The sequence below is a fragment of the Macaca nemestrina genome, chromosome 10 (genome assembly GCF_043159975.1).
Source record: "Macaca nemestrina isolate mMacNem1 chromosome 10, mMacNem.hap1, whole genome shotgun sequence".
Taxonomy (NCBI): domain Eukaryota; kingdom Metazoa; phylum Chordata; class Mammalia; order Primates; family Cercopithecidae; genus Macaca; species Macaca nemestrina.
This window is the reverse complement of record NC_092134.1, coordinates 134,455,635-134,470,361: the sequence shown is the minus strand read 5'-3', so window position 1 is coordinate 134,470,361 and position 14,727 is coordinate 134,455,635. Positions and strand designations below refer to the sequence as shown.

The 14,727-nt window shown below is 39.1% G+C and overlaps 2 protein-coding genes and 1 long non-coding RNA gene across 3 annotated transcripts in view; 1 reads left to right on the top strand and 2 right to left on the bottom strand.

Annotated features, from left to right (window-relative positions):
- LOC139356576 (salivary acidic proline-rich phosphoprotein 1/2-like) overlaps positions 1 to 3,561 on the bottom strand; it is a 44,005-nt gene extending 40,444 nt beyond the window's left edge. The window contains exon 1 of the mRNA XM_071070693.1: positions 2,933 to 3,561. Within this exon, the coding sequence (XP_070926794.1) occupies positions 2,933 to 3,188 (256 nt within the window). The 5' untranslated portion in view covers positions 3,189 to 3,561. The remainder of the gene's footprint in view (positions 1 to 2,932) is intronic.
- The window catches only part of LOC105499950 (uncharacterized), a 186,778-nt gene that overhangs the window by 89,585 nt on the left and 82,466 nt on the right, over positions 1 to 14,727 (bottom strand). The window lies entirely within an intron of this gene.
- LOC105499948 (proline rich 4) lies at positions 749 to 4,457 on the top strand. Its single transcript, XM_011772846.3, has 4 exons — positions 749 to 944; positions 1,904 to 1,939; positions 3,169 to 3,262; positions 4,356 to 4,457. The coding sequence occupies exons 1-4, from the start codon at positions 881 to 883 to the stop codon at positions 4,360 to 4,362; spliced, it is 201 nt and encodes a 66-aa protein (XP_011771148.1). The 5' UTR covers positions 749 to 880; the 3' UTR covers positions 4,363 to 4,457.

Here is a 14,727-nt window from a genome sequence, read left to right as displayed (position 1 = left end):
AGTAAGATCTAAACTGAATCTTACAGAACATTCTAGAAAAGAGAAAGACCATGGAAGAAGTCTTAGAGACATAAAATAGCATGGCTTGTTCAAGGAACTGTGTATTCACACTATTCTGTGTGGAAATCTAATGGTGCTTTCTGTGGCCAGTTTTGCTTTACTAACCCCCATGATATTAATAAAGATAGAATGTTTTAATATGTGTGTTTTACAACAATAAAGTATCTCTGGTTAGTGCTAGATTAGGAGAATCTTAATCTCTTTGGGCCAGAGTAGCCTGAGGGTAAACCATCTGTCATCCATGTGTGCGCAAGTGTGTTTTGTCCTCACACAACTCAACATTAAACAGAAATGATCTCTATATTATTATGAAATGAAGCTACATATCATCCACATAGGTATATATGCCATAAAAATGGAATTTATGCCATACAAATAGCTAGAGATATTAATCATTTTCACTTCCGACTATAGGATCACTGCTGACACACATATATAAATGTGAGCTCATGTGCACACAGACAACCATCGCAGGGGAAGGACCAAATAACTGTCTAACCTGATTGAAAATAAAATGATGACCAAACTTCAGCTGTAGTATTTGTGCTGATTGCTTGGATACTGTTCCTTCAGAAACTATGCTGAAGTCACAGGTTGTACCTAACCACATCCTACCACCATATCCTGCTGGGCTAAAGTCCCAAAAAGTAATAAGAGATGCATTCAACTTTATGAGAGGAAAGCAAAACCTAATCTTTCAAGTGGTGAGGTCCACCCAGTATGGAGTTCAAAGGTGCCATTGTTCTGCTCATGTTTATAAAGGGAGCTGCCATGTTTCTCTCAGCACAGAGTTGGGAGCAACTCCAGAGCCTCCTTCAAGATGCTGCTGGTCCTGCTGTCAGTAGTCCTGCTGGCTCTGAGCTCAGCTCAGAGCACAGATAATGGTAAAAAAAAATTTTTTTTTAAAAAGGAGATGGGGAGTGGGATGACGGGCTGTGACTCTTCCTGGCCCTCAGGGGTTCACCCCACACCACTGCAGAGGAAGAGCAGGATGGAAGGAAGGAGGTTGAGAAGAAGGGTAAGGCTTCAGAGCTCTCATTCCAAGGATGACATCTGTTGTGCCCTCATTGCATCCCAAGGCCTGATACTTTATTTAATATACACTTGGAACCAAACAGAGAATTTCAATTAAAGGAATGACAAAGTAAGATTTGTATTTTTAGAAAGACCTGGCCGTGCTGTGAAGGATGCAATGGAGAATGCAAGACTGATCCAGGGAAGTCCAGCTGTGAAGATCCTACAGTAATCTCAGTGGACAGTGATGATAGTGTCCTTGCTGTACAGGGGATGCAACATCGATGAAAGAGATAAACAAACATCAGAGTACTTTCAGACATAGAGGACTGGAAGATAAATTTGTGTCTTTCTACATAGTGGTATAGAAATATCAGGTCCCCAAATTCCCATTTTTCTTCCAATCACATTTAAAATTTCCATATGTTGCTGGCAGTACATGTACACGATTGTGTCCAAATATTTACTCCTCTTGGGGAAGCTTGTGAATATGATCAAAATATTTAGAGAAGGAATAAGGTAGAAGAACTAAAATATGACTTGAAAATACCCAGACCAGTTTGCCTAAATTAGCATTAGGGTTTGATGGATCCTAAGGATGACAAAAAGGGACTCTTCTATGTTGAGTTCATGGTTGATGCTCAGTGGTAGTAACAATCCTGCCTCCTCTAACATCTTCCTCCCCTTCCAGCAGCTTCACAGAAGATGGTTGACAAGGTAACTTAGGATGCACAGGGTGTGGCCAGAAGACCCCTTTCCCTATAGACCACTGTGAGCCCTGAAAGATTTATGAGGAAATGTTTACTTCATCCTGTACTTCTTTTCCTAGATGTGATCTCTGAAGACTTTACTCCCACCACACCAGGTAAATCCCAATGATCCTCAATCCATTTCTTTTCTCTTTTTTTCCACTAGAAATTTTAAAGTTTTTTCAGTGTCTTCTTCTCATCATTTTTTTTTTGTGAGGAGGTGGTAAGAGGGGTCAGGTATTGATTAATACTAGTGCCCCTAAAAATGTAGACAATTCTTACCCATCTTTGATTCTGGGGACCATGAGCCAGGCCACCAACTTGAATACAGAGATGCCTGGCTTTGAGGACATTAGGAGTGGGCAGGCTTTTTTCCCAGGCTAGAATGACTGCTGAGAGATGATGAACAAATGAGAAGTGTTCTCATTCTGACTCCTCCATCCTTAACTCCTTCTTTCTTCCCCAGTGTTCTCCTGCACAGTTATGTGGCTTTAGGGAGTAAGGAAAAACAAAACAAAACAAGAAGACAGTGCATGAATGTCTTTTCTCTGTGTTGACCCACTCAGCTGTGTCACTACAGATGATAAATACTTGCCACAGCTGTTTAGTGATCCTGTGCAAGCTTTCACATTGTCTTTCTCTTCTGTCTTTTAGTATTTCTCTACTTGGTACCAGGAGCCTGGGAAATCAGCTCTAGTTTCTGCATAGGGCTTAGGTGCCGAGAGATGGAGTCACAGTTTGTAAGTTATTACAGCAACCAAAAAAAAAATAACCAGCAACATAACTGAAAGCTATAATATTTTTGCTTTTTTTTCTGTCCTTGGAGATACCCTCTGGCAACTCTAAGATATGCAAGAACCCCTCTTTTCAAATTTATGGAAACATACTTGTCACAGAAGCAAATAAATGAGACTTTCCATATCACTCTTACATGGATTAAGAGGACAGCTGCATAAAAAGGGAAAAAAAAAAACAGTGGGCACAAAGGAAGATGACAGTCAAGCGGCAGGTTTGGGGAGAACAGGGCTATGTGATAAGGTGAGAGAAGTATAAAGAGAGGAGAGCTTTTCTTCACTGAGCTCATGCATTCCTGTCCATTAATTACTCACACAGATGTAGAGGACTCAAGTCAGAGCCCAGATCAGGGACCCCAGAGACCTCCTCCTGAAGGACTCCTACCCAGACTCCCTGGTGATAGCTGTAACCAAGACGATGGTCCTCAGCAGAGACCACCACAACCAGGAGGCCATCACCGCTATCCTCTCCCACTTCCTTTTCAAAATCAACGACGACGACCCCAACGAACAGACCTTCACCGCCCTCTACCCCGACTTCCTCCTGTAAGGCTGGAGGAAGTACCAGCATTCTTCCAGGGGGACAAACCGCCAAGACATCTCCAGGACCAGCCACGCTGGTAGTAATCTAGAATTCAATGACAGGTATGATTCCAGTTCATTCTCCATTAAATGCCCAAACTGTTACTGTTCTCAAACTTTACTGTGTTCACAAATCAATTGGAAATATGTTGAAATTACATAATCCTGAACCCCATTTCTAAAGATTTGTATTCAGGTATTCTTGGATAAGGTTGCAAGTCCTTGTATTTTTAACAAGCAGTTCAAAGAATTCTTATCTTATGAAATATTGACCTCTCCAACTTTTTTCTTAAGATGACTTGTCTCCTTAAAATGAGTTGGTAATGAGGAAGTGGGGTGTGTTCTCCCTTTGGTGCTCTGCCTCCCGTCTTTGAGTCTGCCCTCTCAGACCCAAGGACTCTCCATCTCAGGTTTCTCTCTGGTTTCCACCACAACACTCTTTGCTCAGTTCTGCCTCACACCAGCCTCTCAGGTCCAGCGTCCCTGCTAAATGATACTTGAACTTGATGCTTCTATATCTTATTTAATTTTTAAAATACTTATTTTGAAATTAGTACATCCTCAAGGAAAAAAAATCTAACTGAACAGAATGGTATGAAGCTAAATCTTAAAGTGATGCCTTATCCTACTTACCCACACCCCTCACCAAATGTCACCACCATTAATTTTTTGAACATCCTCCTGGAAATATGTATATGTATATAAGCGTATGTCATTATTTTTCCCACAAGTGATATATTATTTTAAATGCAGATCTGTACTTGCTTATTTCAAATAATATATGTCTTAGATAACTTTGTCATTTCACAGAGACATATAGATCTTCTTGGTGATTTATTTGTACATTTTTATTTTGTTGTTACAATTGTATACTACTCTCTTGTGTGACTGTACCATGATTTCTTCAATCAACCACTGTTAATTGAGATGTGGGTGTGTATTAGTTTTTCACTACTGTAGGTTCAAGTTGCAGTCATTTTCATAAATATAACCTTGAATGTTTTGAACAGTAGCCAAAACATAAACACCATAAAAATAATCTGTTTTCTTAATCTTGAAAGCAATAATTTACTTTACTAATATCATCAAGGAATTAGATACATTTTGCTATGTTGTATCTTGTGTATAAATTTCCTTATTTGTTCGTTTGTTTCAGAAAATAAATAAGAAGATAACTGCCTTCAGAAAGCCATTACATTGAAATAATGTGGTCATAACTCTTTCTTCAGTATACCAATAAAATACTAATAGCATGCAATTTCTGATTGTTGCTTCTCTTTGTGGGTGTTTCTGAGTCTGGAATTTGAGGGCCATTAATACAATCTAAGAATATCTGGGACTCCTGTTCACTGATGCTTCCATCAGGCTTCCCTCCTCCTTTATCTTAATAAAGCTAGCTGCCAACGGGAAAGAGTTCCATTGCTCCTCTTCTGTCCTAGATTGCATAGCACAAATGCAAATTCTTAAAATTATTTTCACATCTTTCATTGATATTCTTGTAACTTTAGGAAAACAAGGAATATATAACAAACGAGAGGGAGTTGCAGGTGCTGGGGAATTCTTAAAATTTCCACAACTATTAATCCTGGTTTCTAGGGGCATAAATGTAGTTCTAGATCTCTTGTCCATAAAACTCACTATTTTCTTTTCTCCTCTTTTCTCATTGCTCATTTCTCTTCCTCCCTAAGTCCTTCACCATTCTTTATAAAAACTTAAGTGGATTTCGTAAAAGGTGCAGCATAATGTATTTTAAAGGGCAAGAAATTTGAGTAAAACTCTGTTCTTGTTGTGAAAATTCCAGCAATATCAGTATTATTGTCAGATAACATAGACTGCCAAATTTAACTCAAGATGCTGAGGGAAAGTTGGATAGAAAATAACCCTAAGAAGCAAAAGAATTTGATAGGTAACTATCTCCAAACACCTCTCATTATCACCTCCAATGTCATTGAATATAGGAAATTTTAATATCTAAATTTTATCATTAAAAGCACATAATTCTTATTTAAATTTTTTAAGTACAGGAAACAACAAGTTTCTGAATTTATTGTGAGTTTCATTAAACAACATATATAGGACAACAAGGATACACTGCTAGGGAAACTATTCAATAGTACATAAACAAATGAACAGGATGCTAAAAGAATAATAAACCATGTTGAAAGAGGATGAGGACATTAAAGATGGTTCAGTATTAGAAAACTGGCCACACCATATCTGATTTTGATGATATTTAGATGAGACTTTGGATTTAGATTTTAAAGTGGATGCTGGAATAAGTTAAGACCTTAGGGATTTTGGAGATGAAATAAATGTATTTAGTATGTGAGAAGACCATATATTTGGGGGAATGACCAGAGACAGAATGCTCTAGTTTGAATGTTTATGTCTCTACAAAATAAATTTATGTTGAAATTTAATTCCCTATGTTGACACTTAATTCCCTATGCAATAGTATTAAGAGATGGAGTCTTTGGGGGAAGTGACTAAGTCATGTGGACTCTACTTTCATGAATGGGATCAATTTCCCTACAAATAGAGGCTCCCAAAGGCTGCTGAACTGTTCCATCTCTTTTGACATGTAAGGACTCAATGTTCATCCTTCTTTCACACTTCTGCCTCATGAGAGAGAAACCAGGAGAAATTGTCTGTTTGGAAAGGGCTCTCACTCAACCCCGAATCTGGTACCATCTCAGTCTTCAACTTTCCAGAATCCAGAGCTATGAGAAATACATTTGTATTATTTATAAATTATCCAAGATAAGATATTTTGTTAATAGCAGCTTGAATTGGCTAAGGCAGAGGGCTACGTACAAGAATTAAATGTGTAATGTATATAAAATGTATATAAAATTAACCTACATGATGTATACAAAATTACATGATTTAATTATTGTAAAATGCAACATGTATATAAAATTACCCTACATGATATACAACAAAAGTTCAATACATTTGTTTATTTATTCTTTTATTAGAAAAGACTCGTTTTGTTCCTTCTTTCTAATAATGAATTATCTTCTAGTAATAAATTATCTTTCTAATAATGAATTAACTTATAATAATGAATTATCTAAAAAATAGATTATTTGATAAACATTTGCTTTCTTTAGCATTAGAACCATTAAAAAAAGCAGCAGAAAGGTGGTCCAAAAGGTATATTGATGAACAAATGCACTGTGGTATATCATCAGGAGGCTGGTTAACACGAATAAAAACGAAGTCTCCTTCATTTCAATTCCAATGATTCTGCTTCTTAACATTTAATATTCAGCCTATTCTCTACCTATATAGAAAGTAATGCCACCTGTAAGTCTATTGTTGCTCAGATGTTAATCTGGGAAATAAAGCCCAGTTCCTCTTGAAAAGACAGAGAATTTGGACAGAAATTCACCGACTGCTTTCTTACAGAAAGTAAACCAATGTCTGCTTCCAGAAAAATGGAGTAAATGTAGTTTGCCCTATTCCTTCTACTAAGAACAACTGTAAACCCTGAACATTATGTATAAAACATATGACAACTCAGACCTGGAGAGACCAAGGCAGATGTGGTAGGGACTCAATAAATTGCATAGTGAAAAATTCTCTAAGGTTTTTTTTCACTTTATAATTTGCAGACTTTTAGTTGAAAATGCCTTCAACATAGAAATACTAACAGGCACATATGAGAATTTCCCAACAAAGCCTATTATTTTAGCCAAAAGTCAAGGAAATAGTCTACCAAAGCAGAAAACGTTTAGACAGTAATCACTCTACCATAGCCAAATACCACAGAAAACACTATCACCTCAAGTGGAGAGCTTAGATCTTCAGATATTTACACCTGCCAGGCTGCAACAAGGTGTCCCAACCCTCCTCCAGAATAGCATCTCAGAATAGCAGAAGTTGGAACTTTCATCCCCAATTTGTGGTAATAAGCCCCTCATTCTCCCTCTACACCTTGATATGACTGGAGAGCAAATGGAGAGCTGGATCTACTCTAAAAGCAGCAATGAAGAAGCACCCTCCTTTCCATACCAGGTAGTGCTTGTGGAGGCCATGTGGGAAACAGTAACAAGGCACTTCTACCCCCTAGACAGGTTATCAGTGGAGGCCTAGTGGTGAGCCAGAACCCACCCTCCAGCCAGCAGTAATGAGGAAACTTCCCCTGCCTAGGTGTCCACAGAGATTGAGATGAAACCTTTATTTCTATCCCCTGGCAGGATTGCAGTGTCCTTCCCTCACTCCCTTCCTTTGCTGGAGTAGTGTCTGAGGAAGCTAGCTAAGACAGAAGGGGTAAATAAGTTTTAGAGTCTCATAATACCTAAAATGTCCTGGTTCATTTAGAAATCATTTGGTATACCGGCCGGGCACGGTGGCTCAAGCCTGTAATCCTAGCACTTTGGGAGGCCGAGATGGGCAGATCACGAGGTCAGGAGATTGAGATCATCCTGGCTAACACGGTGAAACCCCATCTCTACTAAAAAATACAAAAAACTAGCTGGGCATGGTGGCGGGCGCCTGTAGTCCCAGCTACTCGGGAGGCTGAGGCAGGAGAATGGCGTAAACCCGGGAGGCGGAGCTTGCAGTGAGCTGAGATCTGGCCACTGCACTCCAGCCTGGGCAACACAGCAAGACTCTGTCTCAAAAAAAAAAAAAAAAAAAAAGAAATCATTTGGTATACGAAGAATCAGGAAAAATCTCATCTTGAATGTAAAAGATAATTAGAATTTTCCAGAACAAAAATGACAAAGATGTTAGAATTATTCAGCAAAGATTTTAAAGCAGTCATCGTAAAAATGCTTCCAGGATATTACTTACAAACATATAAGAAGCAAATTTAAAAAATAATCTCAGCAAAGAAATTAAAATATATGAAAGAACTAAATGGAAATTTTAGAACTGAAACTTACAAAAACCACATTAAAAAATTCAAGAATATAAGCAGGAAAAAACTATAAACACAGTCTCAGGGACCTGTAGTGTTATAACTGAAGGCCTAAGTTTTGTGTTTTCAGAGTCCCAGAAGGAGAGAAGAAATAGGCAACTTTGAGAAAGGTCTCAAAGACTGAAAACTTCCTTAATTTGGCAATGGGCAAAAACCCACACATTTCTAAATTCAAGCAAACCCAAAATCTCTTAGCCATTTTAGGCTACTGTATCAGTATACCATAGAATGGGTGGTTTATAAAAACAGAAATGTGTTGCTCACAATACTAGAAGCTGGAAGACCGTGATCAGAATGCCAGCATAGTTGAGTTCTGCTGAAGACATTTTTTGGCTGTAGATGGACATCATCTCATTGTATCCTCACATGTTGGAGAGAAGAAAAAATATCTCTTGTCTCCTTCTCTCTCTCCCTCTCTCTCTCTCTCTTTTTTAAGGCCTCTGATCTCAACATGAGGGACCCACCCTCATGACTTAATCTAACCCTAATTACCTCCCAAAGACCTAATCTCCGAATAACATCACATTGAATTTAGGATGTCTACATGTGAATTTTGAGGGGACACAAACTTTCAGTGCATAACACTAACCAAGATAAACACAGAGAATCCAAACTAAGGTATACCATGGTAAAATATCCAAAACTTAAAAGAAAGAACAAATTTTGAAAGCAGCTAGAGGAAATAGCTTATCTATAGGAGGGAAAACAATACAAATGGAAGTAGGAAACATCAGAAAAGGATGAAAGCCATAGAAAAGTGGCACAACACTGTCTATGTGATGAAATAAAAAAACTTTCAATTCTGGTTTTTATATCTGGTGAATTTATCTTTTAGGAATGGAAGGGCTATAAAGACATTTGATGAAAGAAAACTGAGAGGACTTGTCACCAGAAAGTCTACTTTTTAAAAAGGGGCTCAAGAAAATTCTCTAGCCAGGAAAAAAAAAAAAAAAAAAAAAAAAAGATTAAAAAAGAAACTTCAAAACACCAAAATTAAAGAAAACACAGTGGAAAGGGAAAAAACGAATAACTTCATCTTCCTTTTCCTCTTCAGTTTGGTAAATTTACTTGACAGTTGAAGTTAAAATTATGACATTATCAGATGTGATTCTAAGTGTATATAGATAAATATTTAAGACAAATATATAAGGAACAGAGGGTAAAGAGACATACAGGGAATCAAGGAATAAGGTTTCCATACATCTTTCAAAGTACTAACATTTTGACCCTATGAAACCATGACAAGTTATTACATGTGATGTAAAAGCTACAGCATCCACTAAGATGTCTGCACACAGAGATAACTCAAAAACGCCACAGATAAACCTCAATGGGATTCTAATAAAAAAAATTAAAGTGGCCGGGCGCGGTGGCTCACGCTTGTAATCCCAGCACTTTGGGAGGCCGAGGCGGGCGGATCACAAGGTCAGGAGATCGAGACCACGGTGAAACCCCGTCTCTACTAAAAATACAAAAAATTAGCCGGGCGCGGTTGTGGGCGCCTGTAGTCCCAGCTACTCGGGAGGCTGAGGCAGGAGAATGGCGTGAACCCGGGAGGCGGAGCTTGCTGGGCGACAGAGCGAGACTCCATCTCAAAAAAAAAAAAAAAAAAAAAAAAATTAAAGTAATACATGAAGGTAAGACATAGAAAACAACAATGACAAAAGAAGAAGAAGAAAAAAAAACAGATAAGCAGAAATCACAGAGTAAAATGGCAGGTTTATGACCCAACATATGAATAATTACAAATAAAAGTGGTCTAATGTGAACAAAGTTGCTGAGTATTGAAGAGTTTCTATATTATAGAAATAAAATGGCATATGCTATTATCAAATTTTATGGGACGTTTATATTTTTATATACATTGTACAAATTTAACATTAAATATTTTAATTAATATTTTGTACAATTAACTTTTGGTAGAAAGTAATTATTTTGTACAATTAATAATATTGTATAAAACATGTACATTTTGTAAGTAACCCATGTAAGGCTCTCAGCTTCATCCATGCTTGGCACAGGAAAGCTGATATGGTTTGGATGTTTGTCCCCTGAAAACCTCATGTCGAAATGTGATTCTCGATGTTGGTGATAGGACCTGGTGGGAGGTGACTGGATCACGGGACAGATTCCTCATGAATGGTGCAGCACAAGCTTGTCCAACCCATGGCCAGCAGTCCGCGTGCAGCCCAGAACGGCTTTGAATACGGCCCAATACAAATTCGTAAACTTTCTTAAAACATTGAAGTTTTTTGCAATTGTTTAGCTCATCCCCCATCATTAGTATATTTTATGCATGGCCCAAAACAATTCTTTTTCTTCCAGTGTGGCCTAGGGAAGCCAAAAGATTGGACACCCCTGGTTTAGCACCATTCCCTTGGTGATTAGTGAGTTCTTGCTCTGAGTTCATGCAAGATCTGGTGGTTTGAAAGTGTGTGGCACCTCCCCTACTTGCTCCCACATGGGACACGCCTCCTCCCCCTTTGCCTCTTGCCATGATTGTAAACTTCCAGAAGCTTCATCAGAAGCTAACCAGAGACTGGCACCATGCCTGTAACCCTGCAGAACTATGAGAACTATGAGCTAATTGAATTTCTTTTGTTAATTACCTTACTTTTTTTTTTTTTTTTTTTTTTTAGATGGAGTCTCCTTCGGTCAGGCTGAAGTGCAGTGGTGCAATCTCAGCTCACTGCAACCTCCACCTCCCGGCTTCAAGTGATTCTCTTGCCTCTGCCTCCTGAGTAGCTGGGACAACAGGCAGCTGCCACCATGCCCGGCTAATTTTTTGTATTTTTAGTAGAGACAGGGTTTCTCCGTGTTGGCCAGGATGGTCTCAATCTCATGACCTCGTGATCCACCCCCCTCAGCCTCTCAAAGTACTGGGATTACAGGTGTGAGCCTCCGTGCCTGGCCCCATTACTTCTTTATGGCAATACAAGAATGGCCAAATACAGAAGCCTTCACTGAGAGCTGCTAGTGTGAAGACAGTCATTGGGTGGGGCTTCTCATTATTTGCTTGCTGTGTCAAGTTTCCACATGGCTGTCTCAGAGGTCTGAATTGTCCTGATAGCTACACTATTCCTAAGTGACCTTGTCTAAGCCTATGGCTTCAAATGCCACTGAAACCAAGTTTACAATCACATCTGATAATGTCATAATTTTAACTTCAACTGTCAGATACATTTACTGAACTGAAGAGGAAAAGGAAGATGAATTTTTTCGTTTTTCCCTTTTCATTGTGGTTTCTTTAATCTCGGTGTTTTAAACTTTCTTTTTTAATTTTTTTTTTCTTGGCTAGAGAATTTTCTTTAGCCCCCTTTTAAAAGGTAGACCTTCCGGTGGCAAATCCTCTTAGTTTTCTTTTCATCAAATGTCTTTATAGCCCCTCCATTCCTAAAAGATAAGTTCACCAGTTTCAGTGGCATTTGAAGCAATGGGCTTAGATAAGGTCATTTATCTAAGTTATAGCATGGCACAGGTGCTATAACTCCTCCTTCGACCAACCCAGGTTTGGCACCCACCTCATTATTCTCTAGGCAGCTGCTTTCATTCATCAGTTGGAATTTGAAAACAAAACAGAAGGAAAAAACCAACAACACTTAAAAAATCTGGACAGATAGTTTGAGTATCTATTTTGAATCCACTAATATTTATTTCTGGCTAAATCGTGTACATCAGACTAACAGTCCATCACAAAATTTCATGCTGAAATGTATTTGATATAAAAAGAAAATAGAAAGAGAAAGTGAAAAAATATTAACTGGCAGAACGGAAATCCTACAGTCTTAAATCAGGACGAGCCTTCAGACTACTTTTCTATTTAGAAGAAAAGTCCTGAGACAGTGGATTTTATCAAGCCAGAATAAAGAAAACTAAAATCTGATATTCTTTAATATGAGTTTGTCGTACGAGTCAGGTCAATTAAAAGTCCAGAGTAGGAGGACATCTGACCCTAAAGATTAGATGTGGTCAACACTGATACCATTAAAATCTCAAAGAAAGGGGGTAAAGGTATTACGGCATAAAAGATATTTGAAAAAAACTTCAGCAACTTCCAAAATTTAGTAAAACCCATAAATTTATGGATTCAAGGGGCTGCCCCGTAAATTCCAAAAATAATAAAGTCAGAGAAAGTTGTGCTTGAACAAATTATAATCAAATTGATGAAACCCAATTTTAAAGAAAAAAATAGATAAATTCAGAGAAAAATGAAATGTGACACACAAACAATAATTCAAATGGCAACGATTTCTCATCAGAAACCATGGAAGCTAAAAGCAATCTAACATCTTTAAAGCGCTGAAAATACAGAACCATTAGTTATCTGGCCATAAGAAACTTAAATGAGAAATCAGTAAGAAAAAGATAATCTAGAATTCCCAGATATTTAAATATTAAACAGCATGTTTCTAAATGCATGAAAAACAAAGTCTCAAGGGAAACTAGCACCATTTTTAACAAAATGAAAATAATAACAAACCAACTTAAGTGGTTACAGTCAAAATAGTGCTTAGAGGGGCGGGGCCAAGATGGCTGACTAGAAGCAGCAGCTTTCAGAGGCTCTCATCCGAAAAAGAAACATAAAGAAACATAAACATAAAGAAACATAAAGAAAAAGAAGCATGTGAATCCTTCACTGGCAACCAAGGTATCCAGGTTCTCCCATCAAAGTTGACTAGAAGACTGGCATGACTCACAGAAAGAAGGAAGAACAGTGTGGTGCAGAGGCCCACCTGAGAGCTACACGGGGAAGGGGAACCCTCCACCCCCAGCCAAGGGAGGGATGAATGAGCATGCTACCCAACTGGGGAAATTGTGTTTTTCCACGGAACTGTGCAACCCACGGATCTGAAGATCCCACTCACTCATGGGTTCTGTTCCCCATGCCATCCAAATGCATGAGACCCTCCAAAAGGGGTTGTCAGACACCCTATACAGGCGTAATCCTACTGGCATCAGGTTGGTGATGCCCCTCGAGGTCAGAGGTCCAAGAAGAAGGGGCAGGCACTCATCTTTGCTGTTCTCCAGCCTCCTTGAGTGACGTCTCCAGGCACGGGAGCAAATCAGATGAATAGGGCCTGAAGTGAACCCCCAGCAAACTACAGCAGCCCTACAGAAGAAAGACCTGACTATTGAAGGAAAAACAAAGGCTGGGTGCAGTGGCTCATGCCTGTAATCCAAACACTGGGAGGCCGAGGCGGGCAGATCACTTGAGGTCAGGAGTTCGAGACCAGCCTAGCCAACATAGTGAAACCCCATCTCTACAAAAAATACTAAAATTCGCTGGGCATGGTGGCAGGCTCCTGTAATCCCAGCTACTCGGGAGACTGAGGCAGGAGAATCACTTGAACCCGGGAGGTGAAGGTTGCAGTGAGCTGAGATGGCACCACTACATTCCAGCATGGGTGACAGAGTCGGATTCCTTCTCAAAAAAAAAAAAAAGAGCAAAAAGTGACAAAACAGCTTCAACAACAACAACAAAAAAGGCCCCCACAAAATCCCCATCCAAGGGTCAGCAGCCTCAAAGACTGAAACTAGACAAACTCATGAAGATGAGAAAGAATCAACAAAAAAAATGCAGAAAACGTAAAAGCCCAAAGTGCCTCTTCTCCAAATGATCACAATGTCTCTCCAGCAAGGGCACAGAACTGGACAGAGGATCAGATGGATGAATTGACAGAAGTAGGCTTCAGAAGATGGATAATAAAAAACTATTACTGAGCCAAAGGAGTAGGCTCTAACCCAATGTGAAGAAGCTACGAACCCTGATAAAAGGTTAGAAGAATTGCTAACTAGAATAATCAGTTTAGAGAGGAATATAAACAACCTGAAGGCGATGGAAAACACAGTATGAGAACTTCGTGAAGCATATACTAGTATCAACAACTAAATCGCCCCAGTGGAAAAAAGGATATCAGTGTTTGAAGACCACCTTACTGAAATAAGACATGCAGACAAGAATAGAGGAAAAAGAATGAAAAGGAATGAACAAAACCTCCAGGAAACATGGGACTTCATGAAAAGACCAAACCTACGATTGATTGGAGTACCAGAAGGAGACAGGGAGAATGGAAACAAGCTGGAGGACACACTTCAGGATATTATCCAGGAAAACTTCCCCAACCTAGCAATACAAGCCAACATATAAATTCAGGAAATAGAGAACACCATTAAGATACTACACGAGCAATCCCAGCACTTTGGGGGGCCAAGGAGGGTGGATCATGAAGACAGTAGATCAAGATCTTCCTGGCTAACATGGTGAAACCCCGTCTCTACTAAAAATACAGAAAATTAGCCGGGTGTGGTGGCATGCACCTGTAGTCCCAGCTACTCAGGAGGCTGAGGCAGGAGAATGGCATGAACCCGGTAGGTGGAGCTTGCAGTGAGCCAAGATCACACCACTGCACTCCAGCCTGGGTGACAGAGCGAGATTTCGTCTCAAAAAAAAAAAAAGACACTGCACAAGAAGATCAACCCCAAGACACATAATCATCAAATTTTCAAGGTCGAAATAAAGGAAAAACTGTTAAGGGCAGCCAGAGAGAGAAAGGCCAGGTCACCTATAAAGGGAAGCCCATCAGACTAACAGAGGACCTCT

What these genes read in the sequence shown, in the direction of transcription:
- LOC105499948 (XM_011772846.3), top strand. Translation starts at nt 881, where the DNA reads ATGCTGCTGGTCCTGCTGTCAGTAGTCCTGCTGGCTCTGAGCTCAGCT. An exon ending in AGCTCAGAGCACAGATAATG is followed by an intron (nt 945 to 1,903) that starts GTAAAAAAAAAT and finishes TTCTTTTCCTAG; the next exon opens with ATGTGATCTCTGAAGACTTT. An exon ending in CTTTACTCCCACCACACCAG is followed by an intron (nt 1,940 to 3,168) that starts GTAAATCCCAAT and finishes TCCTCCTGTAAG; the next exon opens with GCTGGAGGAAGTACCAGCAT.